Genomic DNA, 19,601 nt, shown 5'->3' with positions numbered 1-19,601 from the left:
GCTCTAGATATTCCGTTGTCTTAACAAAAAGTATTTGATGGCATGGGCGAAAATGATCATTAGTTTGACCAAGCATGTCCATGGCAAAGATGCAATGCAACTCTTCAACCAAATGGAGTGTGGCATTGTTCCCGATCATGTTGGTAGGTGGCATGCCGTTGAGCAAACTTGAAGGTTGATGTGGCATAGAGGATTGGAGAAAACTTTGGATTCAAAATATTTTATTTATTTGATCTTCCCAATCTATCACAATTCTTAATTAGCATTTAGTATATTCGAAGTCATTGATAAATATTTTGAGTTACTTTGTGTTTGCATTTGCTTGAATTTGTTTAAAAAATTAGGATGAACAACATAATTTATAGTGCTTCCATGATCAAAATATGATTTTATTGAGAGATTATTTGATTAATTGAACAGGCTAGGAATCTTATGTACACAATGTTGGACTCGATTATCTCCTTGAGAAGGGAGGGCAGCGAGGTCCGGAACGACTTCTTTTAGACAATCCTGAGGAAGCGCGCTGGCAATAAAGCGGAAAAGCTGATTGACTCGTAGCTCAAGGACAACATCTTGACCTTGCTTGTGGCCAGACATGACACGACGACGGCGGGCCTGATGTGGCTCATCAAGTTCCTTGGAGAAAATCTTGAGGTCCTGCAAAAACTATGGGTGAGGCTAACGTTTCTATTTCGTTCAGGTTATGGAATTTTGCAATTACTTTTTTACTGCACCCATATTGTAAATCTTCTATTGATATATTTATTATTGAAATGTTTTTCTTGTCGAAATCTTGTGTTGTTGACGTCATTTAAGTGAGTCATAATTTAATTCGTGTGGAGTGGTTCTTTGGTGTAGATTTAGTTGAAAAGATAAAACAATAGGTTGGCCATGATATTAATGGAAGTGTGTATAACATACACATGAGACATCATGCTTTAATTTATAGGTTTTACGTATTTTGTTTTATTATTTATTGAAACTCTATGAAATCTATTGTTTGGATAAATCAACTAGGCTCTGACAAGGATATTCTAAATTTGGATGACATTATAGTATTGTAACAATTTTCTTTCTTGGAAAATATTCATGTGGTTGTAATTAGTTTTGTTTAATACATATTGACTAGACGTGCTTTGCATGTGCACAATTACTGTCTCGTGTAATTTTTTGGTTCCCATCACAACACAACATTATTGATTTCACGAGTGTTACTTGTACATGCTTACTAGTTTAGTACAACTCACTAGAACATACGAGTGTACTTGTACCTCAAGAAAAGCTAACTCGAGAAAAGGAAGTAGCCAAACACTAAGGATGTAGGTGGGAGGGCTGCGGCTGGCCCACCCCACATCCGCACAACCTGTTAGGACAAAATGCCTGCCGTAAGCCCACTTATGTGCCCGCTGGTAGTTTGGCAGGTTCCAGTTAGTCTGCAAAATAGCCCACCACCAAAAACCATCCACACCGTGAGTTAGCGTCATCCTCCCGCGTGTTGGGCGCATCCAAACATCGTGTCCTCATAATAACATGGCAAAAGCTGATATCGTTTGGACCATTTGAGGAGATAGAGCCAACATGTGTGGGTGACGAACGGAGCGCATTTGATGCAGGATGATGAGGGGCAACAACGAAGAATGTGTCACCAACGGAGACGACTGAGGATGCACTAGAAACAGGAGGCGGCGGTGCAGACAGGGTGCCATGGGGCTAGGGTTGGCCATGCTGGCCACCTCTCACCTGTGTTGTGTGCTTACAAGTGTTTTGCCATTTACGGTCTTGAGGTGTTGTCGGGACCCACGAATAGCCTACATAGGTTCACTCCAGCTAACTAGACTGAGATATGGCTCTATGTGGGTTTGTGGTGCGAGCTGGCCCAATGGGTTGGTGGCGTGGCCCACCCACCTGCATCCTTACCAACCACAGAGAAATATAAATTGAAAAGGAGGAAAAAGGGAAACAGAATACAGCCCTCCGTGATGGTTGGCCGCCAGGGCAGAAATATCTTCCCGGTCAGGCCGAACCAAATCCTGAGACCAAACACGGGCAGGCCACAATCCCGCACCGCCAACCCGAGCCACGATATTTGCGTCGCGCCCCGTCTCCACGGAGCCAGCCGCCGCGCCTTGCTTGCCCCGGCTTCTCTCCCCGGTTATTTTACCTTCACAAAAGCATTAAAAAAAGGCAAAATAAAAGGAGAGCGTTCTCTGCCTCGCTCTCCTATCCTCGGGCCTCGGTCATCCCATCCCCGCATGGCCTCCGCCCCCTGCCCTTCGGTCGCCGCGGCGGCGGCGGCCGCCCCTCCCCGCCTGGCCCCGCGCCTCCCCTTTGCCGCCGCGGCGCGCCGGTCCTCCCTCTCGTTCCGCCCAACCGCCGCCGCCGCCGCGCGCTGGTCCGCTCTCCCGCTCGGCTCCCCAGCCATCGCGGCCCCCGCCAGCGCGCTCCGCTGCACGCACCGCCACGCCGTCTCGCCCAGGTGAGTACCGGCTGTCTGACTGCACAAATTGTCTGGGTTCATCCGCCGTACTGGCCAGCTCGCACCCCCGCCCCCTCCCCCTCCCCGGGAGTGATTCGCGTCGGTTTATGCGCACCCTGCAGGTCGAGGAGACACACGCGAGGGCTCTCCGCGGCGTCAGCGTCGACTTTGGGCGTCGGTGCGGAGAGGGACGGATGCCTGTCGTGCTTCCCTAGGAGCCTGAGGCGGGGCAGGCCGGGGCTCGCAGCGCCGTGCGCGCTCCCGCACGCGTCGGGGTTTTCCTTTCGCAGCCGGTTGAGCGGGGCCAAGGTTCGTTCTCATCTACTATAGTTCGAGTGAATTGTTCAGATTGGGGAACTGCTCTCGTTTAACCGGATTGCGTGGGATGAGTGTGCTGCAAAAGGTGATTAGTACCTTACTTCCATCGTTAGGTTTTGGGGAAATTTCAGTATCGTATGCTTTTCAGGATTTGCCACCCTACACCACATGTCAGTGACTCAAAGTGACCCCACATGTCATTGTGATATGAGTGGCAAATCCTGAAAGTCGTGACTCAAAGTGATCCCTAGGTTTTGTTCGGTACTTCGGTTGCTTGCTTAATGGTGTGTGCGAGATGCTTGGGGTGTGTGATAAGTTCGGTGCAATAAATGTGTGGTTTGAAAAATCCAACCTTGTTTTCTGTTCTCATCAGTAGAACTTTAAGTGCTGCACCGCATGTTTTGTTTTTTTAAAGTTAAGATTCCTCAACTCCAGAATCTATTAAAGAAGCAATCGCACTTTAGTTTTTGAATATTTGGCAGTCTAAGAATTAACTTCAAATTTTGAAGCTAGTGAGAGGTCTTGCGCAGTCGTACTGAATATCACTGAACCAAGCAACATCTGCCAGGATAGTTTTCCTTGTCTCATCAACATCTTGATGGTGCCTCTCAATCATGTTGTATTGGATGTGTCATTTCGTTTCTGGGGTACTGCTATATGTTTGTTCTGATACACTTACTCCTGCTCATTACAAGGATGAGTGCTTTTGTTAATAAAAAGGAAACAAAAGGTTACATTGCTTCACAGAGTATAATCTCATATCCATATCATCTTTGTGTCCTTTTAATAATGGTCCTGTAGAATGCGGACAGCCTTTTGCTAAATCAATTCTTCGATAATTTCAGGTCAGGCCTAGTCATATATTACATGCTGCCGGACCTGATGAACCACATGTTGCAAGTCCAACATGGTCTGAAACTTCCCTTGATAAACCTTACCTGGATCATGCTATTAGTAAGGAGGAGCTTGAAGATGTTCTCAACACTCCGCTTCCTTCGCATCCAAAGCTAATCCGGGGTCAATTGAGGAATGGCCTTCGATATCTTATTTTACCAAACAAAGTTCCAGCAAACAGGTGAGGAAGCTACTTTTCACTCGTATCTGTTCATTTTTTGGTGGAGTACTTGCATAACCTTCTGCTGCTATCACAAAGTATTTTCATCATTTGCTGCCTTATAACTTTATTTCCTGACTTGGTACTCCCTCCATTTCAAAACATAGGGCGCGGTTTGACTCGGTGCAGTCTCCAAAACTAGACTTTGACTGTAAATTCTGCCTATAATACATTGCTCATAACAATAAAATTTTGATAATAGGAAACTACTTTCAAAACGTATCTGACGTTACCAATTTTATATCACAAAATCTACATAGTATTAGACTAATTGTTGGTCGAAGATAAAAAAGTTTGAATCTTGTATTGTGTGCGCGCCTTATAAAAAGAAATGGAGGGAGTACCATGTAGTAATGTTGGCTTCCTTTGAATTGGATTTTGTATAGGATCCTTTGTACAATGCCACCATTAATTTCCCTAGCGGTTTAGAAATTTGATGGTATATATATATATATTTTTAATTTGAATTCTGGAGATACTTGAAAGTTGACAGCTATGGATGGAGTCTTGAACAGCTGAACTAGTATGAAATGTTGAGTTGACTTACTGAACATCAGAACCGTGTATTAGTATATGAATCAAGCAACAAATATTATCCCAATGCCTATGTCATGCTAAATTTTGTGCTTAATTGTGAGAAACCAAATAATATTCTAATTAATCACCAGGAGGATCATTATTCATAATCACAACCTTGATGATTAACCAGAATATCATCACGGTAGTCCCGGCACGTGTTTTGTGCCCACCAACATTTAGCATCACAATATAGTAAGAAAGAGCAAGTAATTAACATTTATATTACAAGTCTTTAACATACAACAATTTTTCACAATTTACATCAAAAGGCAACAACATCTACGTAGCAGAAATATAAACCTATATAACAAAAGAGAGTGGAGCCACATGCCCTTAGGCTCCACCCTAAAAGCACGACTCCCAAAAGTAGGATGAACTACTCTTGCCTGCCACCCTGAACGGCAAGCACGAAGTAACCAAACACCGGCTCTTCCTCATCATATGCACCTGAAAACGCAGGTATGAGTACGAAGGTACTCGTAAGATTTAAACCATATAGAGCACATATACATGGCTCGACTTCAAGGATTATGCATTGAGCCATTAGTAAGGAGAACTCACATGGTTAAGTTAAATATAAACGGTAAGCAACCTAGACATATATGTGTGAGCAACTAACTTAACCAACAACAACATAACTTTACCCCACCATAACCAATTGAACATAAATAACTGGAACCATTATGAATATACATGTAATAAAGACCAACTCAACCATCTTCCACATATCCAACCATCAACCACAAGCGAAAACTCTACGACCGATGCAGATGGACAGAAGCATACTTATGACCGAGAGCGCGACATTTCGAAATGTTTTTACACCATACAGGGGATAGTCGTGGACTCACACGACACGAGGACCATACGGCTTGTGCCATCCGCTAAAGTGCACACAAGGGATACTCGTGTCAACCTTTCCCAATAAGCTCCGATCATTTGAAACATGCATCGCTCGGCGCGGCGGTACTAGAACTATCCCCGGAGCAAATTAGTACCACTACAAGCCCGTCCGCTTACACCGTCGATGTTCAGGCCTTAAATGACCACAAATACAAAGTTATTCGGCTCGCCTTACCATTAGATCGGCATGTGGTGAGTACGGTAAGTGCTAAAGCCGACTACATCGACGATCGGTGCTTAAACGACGCAAGCGGTCTACGGTATCCGGTTTCCTCTTCCGACCTATCCAGGGGAACTCCACATCCGGGCAGGATAAACACCTCCTAGCACTGCCCACGTCTCATCTCATACTCACCACTCATACAACCATCATCAACCTATATCTAATATTGTGATCATTACGAAAGTAAATAACGCATATGCTCGCGAACGGTGAAACAATTCACCGCTCGACTTCTACCGAATGACCTATGCATTGCTAAATATTTCGATTTAACTTGCAATCTAAGACACCAACAACATACTTAAGGCGACAAGAAAAGGATGAACAACAATTCAAGTTAGAAGTAATGCATTCAACATAGGATCTACCCACTTGTACCCGATCTCGACTCGACATATGCAAACATACATAAGAATAGTTTATCAATTTTAGACTTCATTCAATTGAACAAAGGTGCAATATACTTAGTTGCTTGTCTTGCTGCTCAGGTGTCCGTCTATAATTATTCACGCAACACTCGCAGAAATCCAGAAGATTAGAGTCGTCTTCAACCACAGGCGTCTCTTGCTCCGGCTCCTTGTTCACTAAAGAAAAGCACATGCAATGATGAGCATGAGTGAAATGCAATAATGCATGCTACAATATGCATATGATGAGTTTCCATAAAATATGCCATATAAAGCATGAAAATATTTTTCTTAGTTAGAACAAGTTATAAGGAGACTAGAAAAATTGGTTTAACTAATTTTGGACTTGTAAAGAATTAATGGTGAATTAATGAAGCCTCAATCTAATTAATTAATCTCAGAAATTTAACTAACCATTTAATGGCTGGGGACATTTTTAACAGGTAGAGGAGGTTATTATGAAGCTAACAAAATTGGTTTCATAATTTTTGGAGCTCGTATGAATTAGCTATGAATTTTACAAGCTATCAGTACAAAAGAAAAAGTCTGATGAACAGCAAATCCGGATTATCCGGGTTGGGCTGGACACTCCGGGTTCCGGAGTCTCCGGGTGACCCTCTGGACGGGGGTCCTCTGTTATCTTCGGCTGGGACCGCTCAGATACTCTGGGTATCGGAGTCTCCGGTTGAACCTCCGGGAGGGGTTCTCTGTCATTTTCGGCCGGGGCCGTCCGAATACTCTTTGTTGATCCGGATACTCCGGGTTGCTCTAGAACAGCCGTTTTGAGGGCGAAATTGGCCGGTTTGATTTCGGAGCCTCTCCAAGCCAAAGGGGAACATGTTTGGGATAGTTCATGGGGTCTAGAATTCACTCATTAATCTAGCAACTCGATTCCTAACTCAAAACTCATCCAAATCCTTTAATTCACTCCAAAGCTCAAGAACATCATAACTTCATAACCTAAGCTCCAAAATCAAAATTGCCCAACCAAATCATATATTCTTGCCATGGGAAACCTAAGGAACTTACCCAAGATGGTTGTGGAGTTGGGTGATCGTCGGGTGATAGAGGAAATGGAGGAAATCGCCCTGGAGACGAAGAAATCCGGTGTTTCTCACGTCTCAACCATAAACACCAAAAGACACCAAAATCGGCTTGAATTCTTTGGGAAAACGAAAACGAATTGGAGGGATGGATAGCTTACGAGCTTGTGATCGTGGGAGTATCACATGCATACCTTGATCTCTCTCCTAGAGAGAGAAATCTGAGGAGAAAGAGAGCTTGAGGGAGAGTGAGAGAGAGGCAGCAGCAGCTGCTGCTAGGTGGGAGGCGTGGGGAGTGAGGGAGGAGAGAGAGGGAGCAGGTGGTGCTGCCCCTTTTGGTGGTTGGGATAGTGGGGCCACTTGTGGGGCCCACGTGTTGGAGAAAAGGGGTATTTCCAATGCGATTTCTATTCTTCTCTCTTCCAAATTTCTTTCTCTTATCCAAATGATTTTAAACGAATTGCTTTATAGTTACAAAACAAAATCACACAAAATTAAACATAATGCTTAAGAAGCATATTTATGCTTAATTATGTAATTACGGATTTTAGGATGTGACATTAACGTGGAACAACAAACATTACTGTGATATATGTAGAGAATATGTAAATTATGGTTTTAACTATTTATTTTGCAGATTTGAGGCTCACATGGAAGTTCATGTTGGATCAATTGATGAGGAGGACGACGAGCAGGGAATCGCACATATGATTGAACATGTTGCATTTCTCGGCAGTAAAAAGCGTGAAAAACTTTTGGGGACAGGCGCAAGGTCTAATGCATATACTGACTTCCACCATACAGTGTTCCATATCCATTCTCCAACTAAAACAAAGGTCTTCACTTTTGTGTCTTTCTTCAGTTTAATTTTTTTTAGTAGAAATTCTCAATGTCCATTTTCAAGTTGGACATAAACTTATTGCAGTTTGTTGAAGTCCATTTTTGTTTCTTTCTTTGCTTGTCCTTTGACAAACAAAACTTATAAAACTGAACTGGAAAATGTATTTGTTGGCTGTGAAGTTAGATCTTTTAGAAATAATGATCCAATTTAGATGTATTTCCTTGTTTATTTAAGGTTACTTAATAGCTTGTCTTTTATTCACAGGAATATGGTGAGGACTTACTCCCATCTGTGCTGGATGCATTGAATGAGGTAATGTGTTACTAAATGGCATTCCATTTTGGAGCAATTATATGATCTGTCAAGTGTCAATTTTGGCCATTTTTTTATGAATATTTGAAACTGGAAGCATGCTCGATCAATACCTGAAGTTGTAGATAAATGGTGCCAAGGTGTTTGGAAACTCTATGACAACTCCTTTCTGTTGAACCGCAGAATATAACAAGTTCTGCCAAATTTTTCATTTTTTTCCAGATAGCTTTCCATCCAAAGTTTTCTTCATCCCGTGTTGAGAAGGAGAGAAGAGCAATTCTTTCTGAGCTCCAGATGATGAACACAATCGAGTATCGTGTCGATTGCCAGGCAAGTGAATTTTTTACGCTGTCATTTGTTTTACCAATATGGAACTTCTTTTGAGAAGGGCTGTATCTTTATTTCTCCCGAAAACTCATGCTGAATTGAGTAATGTTTGAGGGCACCATCTTGGTATGCTAATTGTGGTTCGTTTGTTGCAGTTGTTGCAACATCTGCACTCAGAAAACAAACTGAGCAACAGATTCCCTATTGGACTTGAAGAGCAAATACACAAATGGGATCCTGATAAGATCCGCAGATTTCACGAGCGCTGGTACTACCCTGCTAATGCCACTTTATATCTTGTGGGAGAAATTGATGATATTCCTAGAGCTGTGCGGGAAATAGAGGTAATCAGAAATTAATCCAAGCATTGTTAATAATTTTGGCGGCCTGTAGGATCACATAGCAGGTTGATGGGTTGAATTGTTGCAATGCAGGCTGTATTTGAACATACGCTTTCAGAAAATGAAGGAGGCACTGTCTCGAATACTAGTCCATTTGGTGCCATGGCAAGCCTTTTTGCTCCAAAGCTCCCAGGTGGCTTTGCTGCAAACCTAACTGGTGAAAAGTCACCTGCCACAGATAAAATAAAACCTGCAAAAAGGGAAAGACAAGCATTTAGACCTCCTGTAGAGCATAAGTGGTCTCTTCCTGGAGTCGCTCAGGATGCCAAGCCTCCAGCGATTTTTCAGCATGAGTTGATTCAGAGTTTCTCTATCAACATGTTCTGTAAGGTATGCTCAAGTTTCATATCTGCTAGTCTTTAGTGATGCTTTTGTGGCTTAGTGTAACACCAAATGTTTCGTTAGTAGTTCCTATTATAATATTTACTGGTTTAAGTGATTAACAAACCAGATCAGTCTTTGTTATAATGCCTGCAAGGTTTGTTGGCTTTTGCACCTTCAGGAAGATTAGTCATGTCATCCTTCATGTAAACAACAGTGCTTGCTGAAAATGATAATTTTTTATGATATTTGAATATGATGCTTTCTTAATAATGCAATAATTGTATATCCCTAACTTTCGTTTTGCATTTGTACAGATACCTGTTAGCAAAGTTCAGACTTATAAGGACCTGCGTAGTGTACTGATGAAAAGGATATTTTTATCTGCTTTACATTTTCGAATCAATACAAGATACAAGGTTTGTGCTTAATTTCAGTATTTGGTTACAACTGAATGAATTGTTTTCCTGTTTATTAACGCTGGGACTTTATACAGAGCTCAAACCCTCCTTTTACGTCTGTTGAGCTGGATCACAGTGACTCAGGAAGGGAAGGATGCACTGTCACTACTCTTACAGTAACAGCTGAACCTCAAAATTGGAGAAGTGCCATCAAAGTTGCTGTTCATGAGGTTTGTGCCTTTTCGTTTTTCCAAATTATCTTGTATGTTTTCGGAATCTTGTTATAGCTCATTGTATTGTATGACTGGAAATGTAAATAAAAATTCTTTGATGGTTTAAGCTTTGAACTAGTTCAGTACTGGGTTTATTGCGAGATCATATGATGAAAGCTTTTCCCGGTGAGCTTTTGCATTTATGTTCGGTTTAGCGCAAGGGTTAACACTCCTTTATTTTTTGTCCTTTATTTTTTGGCACAAGTAAAGAAATGGTTTAGGAAGTACAACTTTTGAGAGCGAACAGATAACAGGGAATGAAATGGATATTAACCAAGATTATCCAAGCATGAACCCTGCCCAAGTCCAGCCTGGCCTTGTCTTTGAGCATGTCAAGTCTGATCCCACTAACTCAGCCTAATGAATCGGGGATTGGCCTAATATAGCATGATGCAAGCCCAATCAGGGCTCAACCCATCCCAAGCCTTCCTTACGCACGCTTGATCCCATTCCCAACTGGTGCTGAACCTTGCCCAAACCTGAGTTAGACCCAAGACCATGTTTGACCCAGGTCAAATCCAGCCCTAGATCATGCTCTACTTTGCTGAAGAGATGTTCAAGAAATGGTGTCAATGCTACTCCAACTGATGGATGGGTATTACTTGGTAATGGGGTAATGGCCACCATCAAATTTTGTTACGTGGCACAATGATTGAGCTGAGTTTACAGTCAGCTATGCAGAAAAGAAATAGGTTTAATATGCGCAAGTGACTTAACCTATCTATCTTTGCACCAGCAAACCAATTCATAAGTGTTTTTTTCCTTTTTAGTAACATTTCTCTGTGTTATTTCAGGTGCGGAGACTGAAGGAATTTGGTGTCACCATGGGAGAGATGACCCGTTACATGGATGCACTAATAAAAGATAGTGAGCAGCTGGCTATGATGATTGATAGTGTTCCCTCAGTCGACAACTTGGACTTCATCATGGAGAGTGATGCACTTGGCCACACTGTTATGGATCAGTTGCAGGGACATGAAAGTTTGCTTGCGGTTGCTGAAACTGTCACCCTTGAAGAGGTACATCATTTCTTTTGTACAAGATGCAGTAGGAATTGATTTCACCCCTTTTTTGAAGAAAGATCCACTCGTCTTTTATGATATTGCAATGAGTTTTACCATATGTAGGTCAACACTGTTGGTGCAGAAGTACTGGAATACATTTCAGATTTCGGAAAAGCTAATGCTCCCCTGCCTGCTGCTATTGTGGCTTGTGTCCCCAAAAAAGTGCATGTTGATGGTGTAGGTGAAACTGATTTTGAGATATATCCAGAAGAAATCACCGAGGCCATCAAGGCAGGTCTTGAGGAACCTATTTACCCAGAGCCTGAGGTACGTTGTTTAGTTTCCATTTCTCTTGGTTGTTGTAGAAGCATTTTATTGGATCAACTCAGTTCACGTTTGGAGTTCCTTTTGGTACCTCTGTGAAAACTGGAAACTGCAAAACAGCACATGACCTTTCTGTGGCTCTGGGCTACTAATTGGCTACTTTTTTTCCTATTGCAGCTTGAAGTGCCAAAGGAATTGATTACTCAAGCACAGCTTGATGAGCTGAAATTGCAACACAAACCGTCATTCATTCCTTTGGCAGAAGAGGAGAATGTGGTGAAAATATTTGACAGTGAAACTGGTATAGCACAACGCCGTCTTTCTAATGGAATTTCCATCAACTACAAGGTAATTACTCAACTGTGTGCCTCTTGCTAGTCGTCGATGGATAGAAGAATCTTCTTCACATTTATGTGCCAAATTGCAAGTAGTTCAGCTTTTGTTCCATGCCCCTTACTAAAAGTTGGTTTATGATATAAGTACAGATCACACAAAATGAAGCAAGGGTTGGTGTCATGCGGCTGATAGTAGGCGGAGGGAGAGCAACAGAAGATTCTGAATCTAAGGGATCTGTTATTGTTGGTGTTCGTACCCTGAGTGAAGGTGGTTGCGTTGGTAACTTTTCAAGGGAGCAGGTACTTATGGGTATCTTCTAGCATATTATTGTAGTTTAACCGTTCATTTAGTATCTCCATGTAATCCCTCTATCTGAAAACTAGTCACTCTATATTTGTGCCAGGCCAGCCAAACCTATCGTACTTTTAGTGCTTATGTACTCATGTGTCCACCAGACTACTAGCAAGAAAGTTACTCCCTCTGCCCCTCTATGCAGTTCTAGCCCCAAATTTTTGTTCTTATAAAAGAAATAATTCAATTTTACTTTTACTACTATATTCCAATGTTAACCTTGTTTTAATGTATTTCGTACACTATTGTGTTTATCCATTCCCACTAGACTCAATAGCTACCAATGGAATCCAATATTGATCTTTAGGGATTGGTCACCTTTCATCTTCTGAATGTTAATATCTGTTCAGTAGTTGTTACTTGGCTATGTGCATATCTGATGTTCATGGAGGCTGATTTCAGGTTGAACTTTTCTGCGTGAATAATCTTATCAATTGCTCACTGGAATCGAATGAGGAATTCGTTTTTATGGAATTTAGATTTGCTTTAAGAGACAATGGCATGCGCGCTGCTTTCCAACTCCTCCATATGGTCCTTGAGGTATGGTTTTTTATTTACAACACTCACCTGCCTCATGTATTGGGAACTAGTTTTCTTGAAGCAAGGAGGTCTAACACTCATAACATTTTCCCCTCTTTTTGTTACAGCATAATGTGTGGCTAGAAGATGCATTTGACAGAGCAACTCAGTTATATCTGTCTTACTATCGCTCCATCCCCAAAAGTTTGGAACGTTCTACAGCTCACAAGCTTATGTTAGCCATGCTAAACCACGATGAAAGGTTCGTAGAGCCGTCGCCACATTCATTGCAGAAGTTAACTCTTCAGTCAGTTAAAGAGGCTGTTATGAACCAGTTTGTGGGTGGCAACATGGAGGTTCGTGATGTTCTTTTCCCCCTTTTTTTTGCTTTTATCTTCAAGTGTATTCTCATGGCATCTCTGCTTCCTCCACATTTGTTTTTTGTATTTTCATTTAATTTTGCATCGAAATATTTTCTCCAGGTTAGTATTGTTGGTGATTTCACTGAAGAAGAAGTAGAATCTTGTGTTCTTGATTATCTTGGGACTGTAAGGGCTGCAAGTTCTCCAAATACAGAGGAGCGTATTGAGAAGATTTCTTTCCAATCGTTTCCATCAGATCTGCATTTCCAGCAAGTATGAAGTGTCCTGCAGCCTCCATTATCATAATTGTTTCTATTTTCATGTTTTTAAGTACATCACAATGATGCATCATTACATTGTCATTACAAAACTGATATTAGTTGAAGCATTGATGAGGCATGGAAAACACATGCATATGAATAGTTCGATATTTTTTAATTATCATAATTGTTTCTATTTTCATGTTTTTAAGTACAGCACAATGATAGATCATTACATTGTCATTACAATATTGATGTTAGTTGAAGCATTGATTAGGCATGAAAAACACATGCATATGAATAGTTCGATATTTTTAATTATGTATTTTGAACCCCGCCTCATAATCATTTTGCCGTTTTTAATCGCTGTGCTTTCGGGGCATGTTTGTTCTGATTGTGCTTCTTCTTTTCCAGGTATACATAAAGGATACAGATGAGAGAGCCTGTGCGTACATTGCAGGCCCTGCACCTAATCGTTGGGGATTCGCTGCTGGAGGAAATGACCTATTTAATGTCATTCAGAGTTCTGGTACTGATGGTAATTATAAATTTGATATTTGCTACTCTGTAACTTGTACTCTGTCTCCTAGTTGATTCATAGACCTTGCAAGCTATACCTGGTTTTTGCTTCTGTTTGAGGAAATTCATACTTATGCTAGTGAATTTTGTAGCTGTGTTATTAGCATGTTGGCTGATATTTTTTATGCTATTGCAGCTGAAATATCTGGACCGGTAAACTCAGATCTAACAGGGAATAAACATATTGATGTTCGCAGCCACCCTCTTTTCTTTGGCATCACTTTGAGTTTGCTAGCTGAAATTATCAATTCTAGGTAAAATCATTTCTATACAATTTTAGTAGATTATGAGCTAATAATAGTATATCAGGCAGTGGTTTGGTTCTTAGTAAACATTGATTTGTTCCTATAAATTGAATGTGCACAGACTGATTAATATGGGAGCCTCACCATTGTTGACCAGGAGACTCACATTATGGATAGTTTACATGGCAATATATAGTTTTGTTGGGTATTTAGCTGGCGTGCCTAATGTAATGTTCTGTGCTGTTTTGTTGTCAGGCTATTCACTACAGTTCGAGATTCCATGGGATTAACATATGATGTTTCTTTTGAATTAAACCTTTTTGATAAATTGGATCTTGGTTGGTATGTGATCGCGGTCACTTCAACTCCGAGCAAGGTAATTTACTTGTCATTATGAGCTCAAATGTTCCTTTGCTTCCATTAATAGTTCACATCTTGCGATCTTTAATGCCAGGTCCATAAAGCTGTTGATGCATGCAAAAGTGTTCTGAGAGGATTACATAGTAGCCGAATTGTGGAAAGGGAGCTGGACCGGGTTAGTCAAACTTTTTAGTCTTTTTCATTATGTAGTTCATAGAACTAGCACGTGTAGGGCACTACTATTCTTGCTAATCATGGCTTTTATGGTGGGTATAGACCTATGGTGTGAATTAGTTTAATAAGATTGTACATTTTGACATACTTATTTTTTGTGTAGTTTTCTTAATACGTTTAGGTTGAATTTACATCTTGAAAATTTTGAGTTAAAGTATATTGTTGTATAAATATACTGAACTGTTCCAAACGCATAATTCTCAGGCAAAGAGGACACTATTGATGAAACACGAGGCTGAGACGAAGACAAATGCCTATTGGCTTGGTTTGCTAGCTCATCTACAGTCTTCATCCGTGCCAAGAAAGGTAAAACGCGTTGATTGTTTATTATTGCATATTCTCGAGAATTAACGTATAAAAATAAAGTAATTCTCCAGTCAAGCTCTTATTGCACCGGCATTACTTTGACCATGCCACACTATAATATATTGTGAGCTCACCATCTGATGTACTGTGAACTCATGTTCTAGCTAATCTGCCTAGATTGCTAGTGATATTTTGATAATTTGTTGACTTCTGACAGCCTGCGAACCTGAGACCATGTCTGGGGCATGCTATGTCAAAATATTACGTCTCTGTAAAAATAATTAGAAAACTATGGATTGCTAAGTTTGTGATGTATACATTAGTTTTTCCAATGTTGAAGCAACTAGTAGAAGAAAAACAAAATCAATTTTGTAGGCCATGTTACCTGTCTGCAGTTGAAGCCTATTATGTGGTTGACATTTGGTAGTTGGTAACCATTTACTGTTGGAACTTGGGAGCACCTCAGCTTGCATGATCCATATAAAGAATTTAGTATGTTAAGCAGGCAGTTTTCTGAGTTCGGAGAAATTAAGATCAGGTGATTGATCTTGTCATTTCTAACTGTATTCATGAGTGTGTGAGAACAATTAATAGATCTGAAAAAAATGTTCATGTCCAGATGGTTTGAACTCAAGCTGTGTCGGAGGATGAACTCCTGTCGCAGGGATCCCGAGAGACCCCTTTTTAAAGATTCGGCCGGGGGGATGATCCTGAACGAGCTCGTCCGGGAAATAAATGAAAACGGAAATAAATGCAACGGCTGGTGGTGGTGGAGGATGATCGACCTAGTGCAAAAGAGATAGATGCACCGGAGTTTAGACAGGTTCGGGTCGCACGGGGGCGTAACACCCTACTCCTGTGTGAGTGCAATATCTTTCCTTGAAGGGAATTCTTCAAGGATGTATTTGGTTACAAAGGTGTGTCGCCTACAGAGAGCTTGAGGCTCCCGTGTTCTAGCTCTGCTCGAGCTTGTTTGTGATGTTCTTGTTCTACTGTGTTCGTCGCGCTTCTTCTATATCTCTTGTTTGTGCTGTATCGTCTGGTCTGATCTCTTTTCTTGCTTCTTTGCCTCGTCCTCTCTCCTTCCCTTTTATACACACGCCGACCTCGACTTATCCTGAATGGGAAAGAGGGGGCGCGAGTGCCAAGGCGCCACGGAGAAAGGCGTCATCATTCCGTCTTGGCGAAGTGACAGGGGCAGTGGAAAAATGCGGCGCGCATCCGACCATCCGCCACTGTGGACGTCCTCTGGTGCCATTAAGAGGGCCCTATGGCTGCCCGGTGCGCCCATCCTGTCTTGTTCTTTGGTGGCAGGAGGAGCGCTTCGATCTTGGCAACGTTATCCCGAGGCACCCGGATGATACGGGACGGGACCCGTGCATTTAATGGACCCACGTCCCCTTGCCAAAGCATGGCAGGGTCTGACACTAGGGCGTGAGCAGCTGAGGATGTCAGGCCGCGCGTGCCTATTAAATGCGGCATTGGACCTTTGACTGGCTGACACCCCGCCGATGGGACCCTTCGGGTCGTCGGGCGATCTTGCGCGAACCTTCGGGGAACCAAGTGCTCGGGGGCTGTCACGTGCAGCCCCGAGCACTCTCCCCCGAGCACTTCGGTAGGTCCTTCGGGGAACCGAGTCCTCGGGGGCTGCCACGTGCAGCCCCGAGCACTCTCTCCTGAGCACTTTGGTGAAACCTTCGGGGAACCGAGTCCTCGGGGGCTGCCACGTGCAGCCCCGAACACTCTCTCCCGAGCACTTCGGTGAGACCTTCGGGGAACCGAGTCCTCGAGGGCTGCCACGTGCGGCCCCGAGCACTCTCTCCCGAGCACTTCGGTGAGACCTTCGGGGAACCGAGTCCTCGGGGGCTACCACGTGCAGCCCCGAGCACTCTCTCCCGAGCACTTCGGTGAGACCTTCGGGGAACCGAGTCCTCGGGCTCGGGGGCTGCCACGGTACTCGGGGGACCATCGGGGGACCACGGTACTCGGGGGTAAGTGGGAACCCTTCCGAGTACTTTCTTCCCGGTACTTGGACTCTGCGGGTCATCGGGGGACTGGGGTGCTCGGAAACCAGAGGCTGCGGCCCCGAGCACCTTCTCCCGGAACTTAAGCTCTTCTCATCCTGCAGGGGGACCTCGCGGGATGGTGACACGTGGCGGATGGCCGGCCCGGTCTCGGGACTCAGGGACCCCTGGTTCCTGATACACCGACAAGCTGAATACTTGCTATGGGCCTTTTCTTGATCGTGGACTATTATATAATCTTTGACAGTGGTCAAGTCTGTTGGAAAAAAAAAGGAATGCTGGTCGGAGTAGTGTATATTTATGATCGTATTTTAAACATACCTGTAAATACATACATTTTGGGTGTTGTAGGAATTATCCTATATATATATATATATTATTAGTGGATGGAGCTTTTCTGCATCTTATCCTTCATTTGAGAACTTCTGTTGCTTCATTTGCATGTTTGTTTTGGTTGCTTTTGCTGTTACGTCTTAATGTAATTCATGTCCTCCAAATAAATGCAGGATGTGTCCTGTATCAAGGAATTGACTACATTGTACGAAAGCGCAAAGATTGAGGATTTGTATCTTGCATACGAGCATCTTAAAGTTGATGATTCTTCTTTATTTGCTTGCATTGGGATTGCTGGTGCCGAATCTGGTGAAGACATGAATGGTACTAAACTACTGATACTAAGTTTTACCTCCGATTCAAAATAAATGTCATCCTAGAAGGCACACAGTTAAACTTTAAAATTGACCACTGTTATACATCAAATTATCTACATTTGTCACATGAGAATGACATGAATAGATTCATTATCAAAAATACTTTTATATTATTATAATTTTATTATGTCTTGTTAAGATAGATTTAGGGTGAGACAGTAGTGGTGAAAGGTGTGCGTAGAAAACTGTTTCTGTTTCCTAACTGAAAAGTGAAATGGGCCAGAGGCATTACTAACCATAGCTCCTAACCTCGTTGTTTTCCCCAGTCAGCCTGAAACATTTTCAGACTTCATAACAATTATGCTTAGGCAAAAGTGCTACAACAAAGCTGTGGTTCGAAATCGCTTTGGTAGCTCTATTAATTTCTGTGTAAATGTGTATGAAGTATTTGTACAGAAAGCTGTTAAAATGAAGTATAAGCAACAATGTGACTCATTTTCCTAGAAAATGTTGAACTGGCTGAACAGACCAAATCTGTTTACACGTAGAAGAGCCTAGAATGACATTTTTGAAACAGGGTTAGTACATAAAACTACATGGGGGCTTATTCAGCAGTATGTCGAAGAGTGTAATTGTGGCCTATCCGTTATTTGCATAGGTTTTTCTCTTTTTCTGGGTTATGATAATGCTGTGTTGAACTGCAGATGATGAGCCTGATATGGACCTTCATGGCATGACTCCCATGGGAGGCCGGGGTTTATCAACAATGACCAGACCAACCACATGATCTCCACCTTTTCAAGTGCCAACCCTTCCAAGGTGTGCTCTATTGAGTTCTCGGTGCCTTTGCAAAATTTTCTGATTTTTTCCCTCCTGATTGTAATTGGCTGTGGTGCTTACTATAGGAATCAACCTATCTCCCGAAGAGAGGAGTCGTATGATCTATGGAGTAAACAGGTTGACAGCCTGATATGGAGCAGCCGTTTTCTGGAACAGTACTGTCAAAAGACGATTGATGCGGTGGATCAGGCCAATCATTATTTCGTGTGCACTGCAACTGAAAGCTTGGTTGTTGCAACCCCCCCCCCCCCCCCCCAAAAAAAAGGAAAAGAAATATCAAGCTGATTGTTGGCAAGGTTTGGAAAGGCATTATTTATGGCCATGTAGCTTCACATGTAAAGGTTGATTCTTACAGGAGTTCTAGTTGTTGTAACTAGGTCATTAAGAGCATTTTCAGAAGATAGGATGACAGTAGAATCACAGACAATTTACCGTGCAGAGAATAGCACAAGTCATCTGTAACAATAATGAAGCGTAGGCTTGTAACATTTTGGTGCCATTCTTTTACTCGAATAATGTGAGCTTATTATTCATAATAAATGTAGTAGATTCACAGTTTTGTTGATGACTGCGACTCTCATCCAGTGCTATGTACGCTGATTTTTGTTTTCGGGTGCCAAGAGTATGGAACTGTAATGCCAGTGCAGAAAAACCGGACACTGCTGCTCCGTTCTGCGTCACTACAACTGAAGCTCCGAAATGTTCAGGTATCAAGGCCTTGTTACTAGTGTGAAATGTGAAACTAGGCATTACGACAGCAGCAATAAAACCTTTGTCCTAAACAAGTTGAGAGAGTTAGAGATAATAATAATAATAATAATAATAAGAGAAATAACAAAAGTAATAACAGTGCAAAGAGACTGATACAAAAGTTATTGTTATAGTACGTTGATTACTAATTTCAATGCGCTTATAATTCTTTGAGAATATTTTATTCCATTATGTTTCTCTTTATAGGTTTCTTTTCATATTATCAACTTGTCTTAATATCTCTAGATATATATACAAACAATCTCAACTGACGTTGGATACGTTTTTGTTCAATCAGTATTTGTCGATAGGTGGATAATGATCATGTATGGTTGGAAGTCGGTCGCAGATGACTGACTGGTCAGGTTCAGACCAGAATACTTCGCTGGAATCAATATCTGGCATACGTTCATGTGCAACTAATGTCTCTTCCAGCATACAGGCCGCAAGATCGTGACCTAAGCCATCTTTGATTCGGCGAGTCCTAGAATTGCCGAACAAAGTGAAACCACATAAATG

General features: G+C 42.1%; 1 protein-coding gene across 2 annotated transcripts; it reads left to right on the top strand.

Moving 5' to 3' along the window:
- Nucleotides 1–2,174: 2,174 nt before the first annotated feature.
- LOC133883313 (stromal processing peptidase, chloroplastic-like) lies at nt 2,175–18,897 on the top strand. 2 transcript variants are annotated; one of them, XM_062322600.1, is made up of 25 exons: nt 2,175–2,476; nt 2,599–2,785; nt 3,640–3,869; nt 7,701–7,899; nt 8,169–8,216; nt 8,439–8,546; nt 8,699–8,887; nt 8,978–9,274; nt 9,583–9,684; nt 9,762–9,896; nt 10,733–10,957; nt 11,066–11,269; nt 11,444–11,614; nt 11,752–11,901; nt 12,356–12,493; nt 12,601–12,828; nt 12,955–13,107; nt 13,509–13,623; nt 13,810–13,927; nt 14,174–14,294; nt 14,373–14,453; nt 14,717–14,818; nt 17,349–17,499; nt 18,197–18,311; nt 18,398–18,897. In XM_062322600.1, the coding sequence occupies exons 1-24, from the start codon at nt 2,253–2,255 to the stop codon at nt 18,277–18,279; spliced, it is 3,759 nt and encodes a 1,252-aa protein (XP_062178584.1). In that variant the 5' UTR covers nt 2,175–2,252; the 3' UTR covers nt 18,280–18,311; nt 18,398–18,897. The 2 variants fall into 2 exon arrangements, with proteins under 2 accessions (XP_062178584.1, XP_062178583.1); XM_062322599.1 differs by having other exon boundaries at nt 2,176–2,476; nt 13,509–13,632.
- Nucleotides 18,898–19,601: the final 704 nt, after the last annotated feature.

This window comes from Phragmites australis, chromosome 10 (assembly GCF_958298935.1).
Source record: "Phragmites australis chromosome 10, lpPhrAust1.1, whole genome shotgun sequence".
Lineage (NCBI taxonomy): Eukaryota > Viridiplantae > Streptophyta > Magnoliopsida > Poales > Poaceae > Phragmites > Phragmites australis.
The sequence above is the reverse complement of the archived record's forward strand: the minus strand, read 5'-3'. Positions and strand labels throughout refer to the sequence as shown.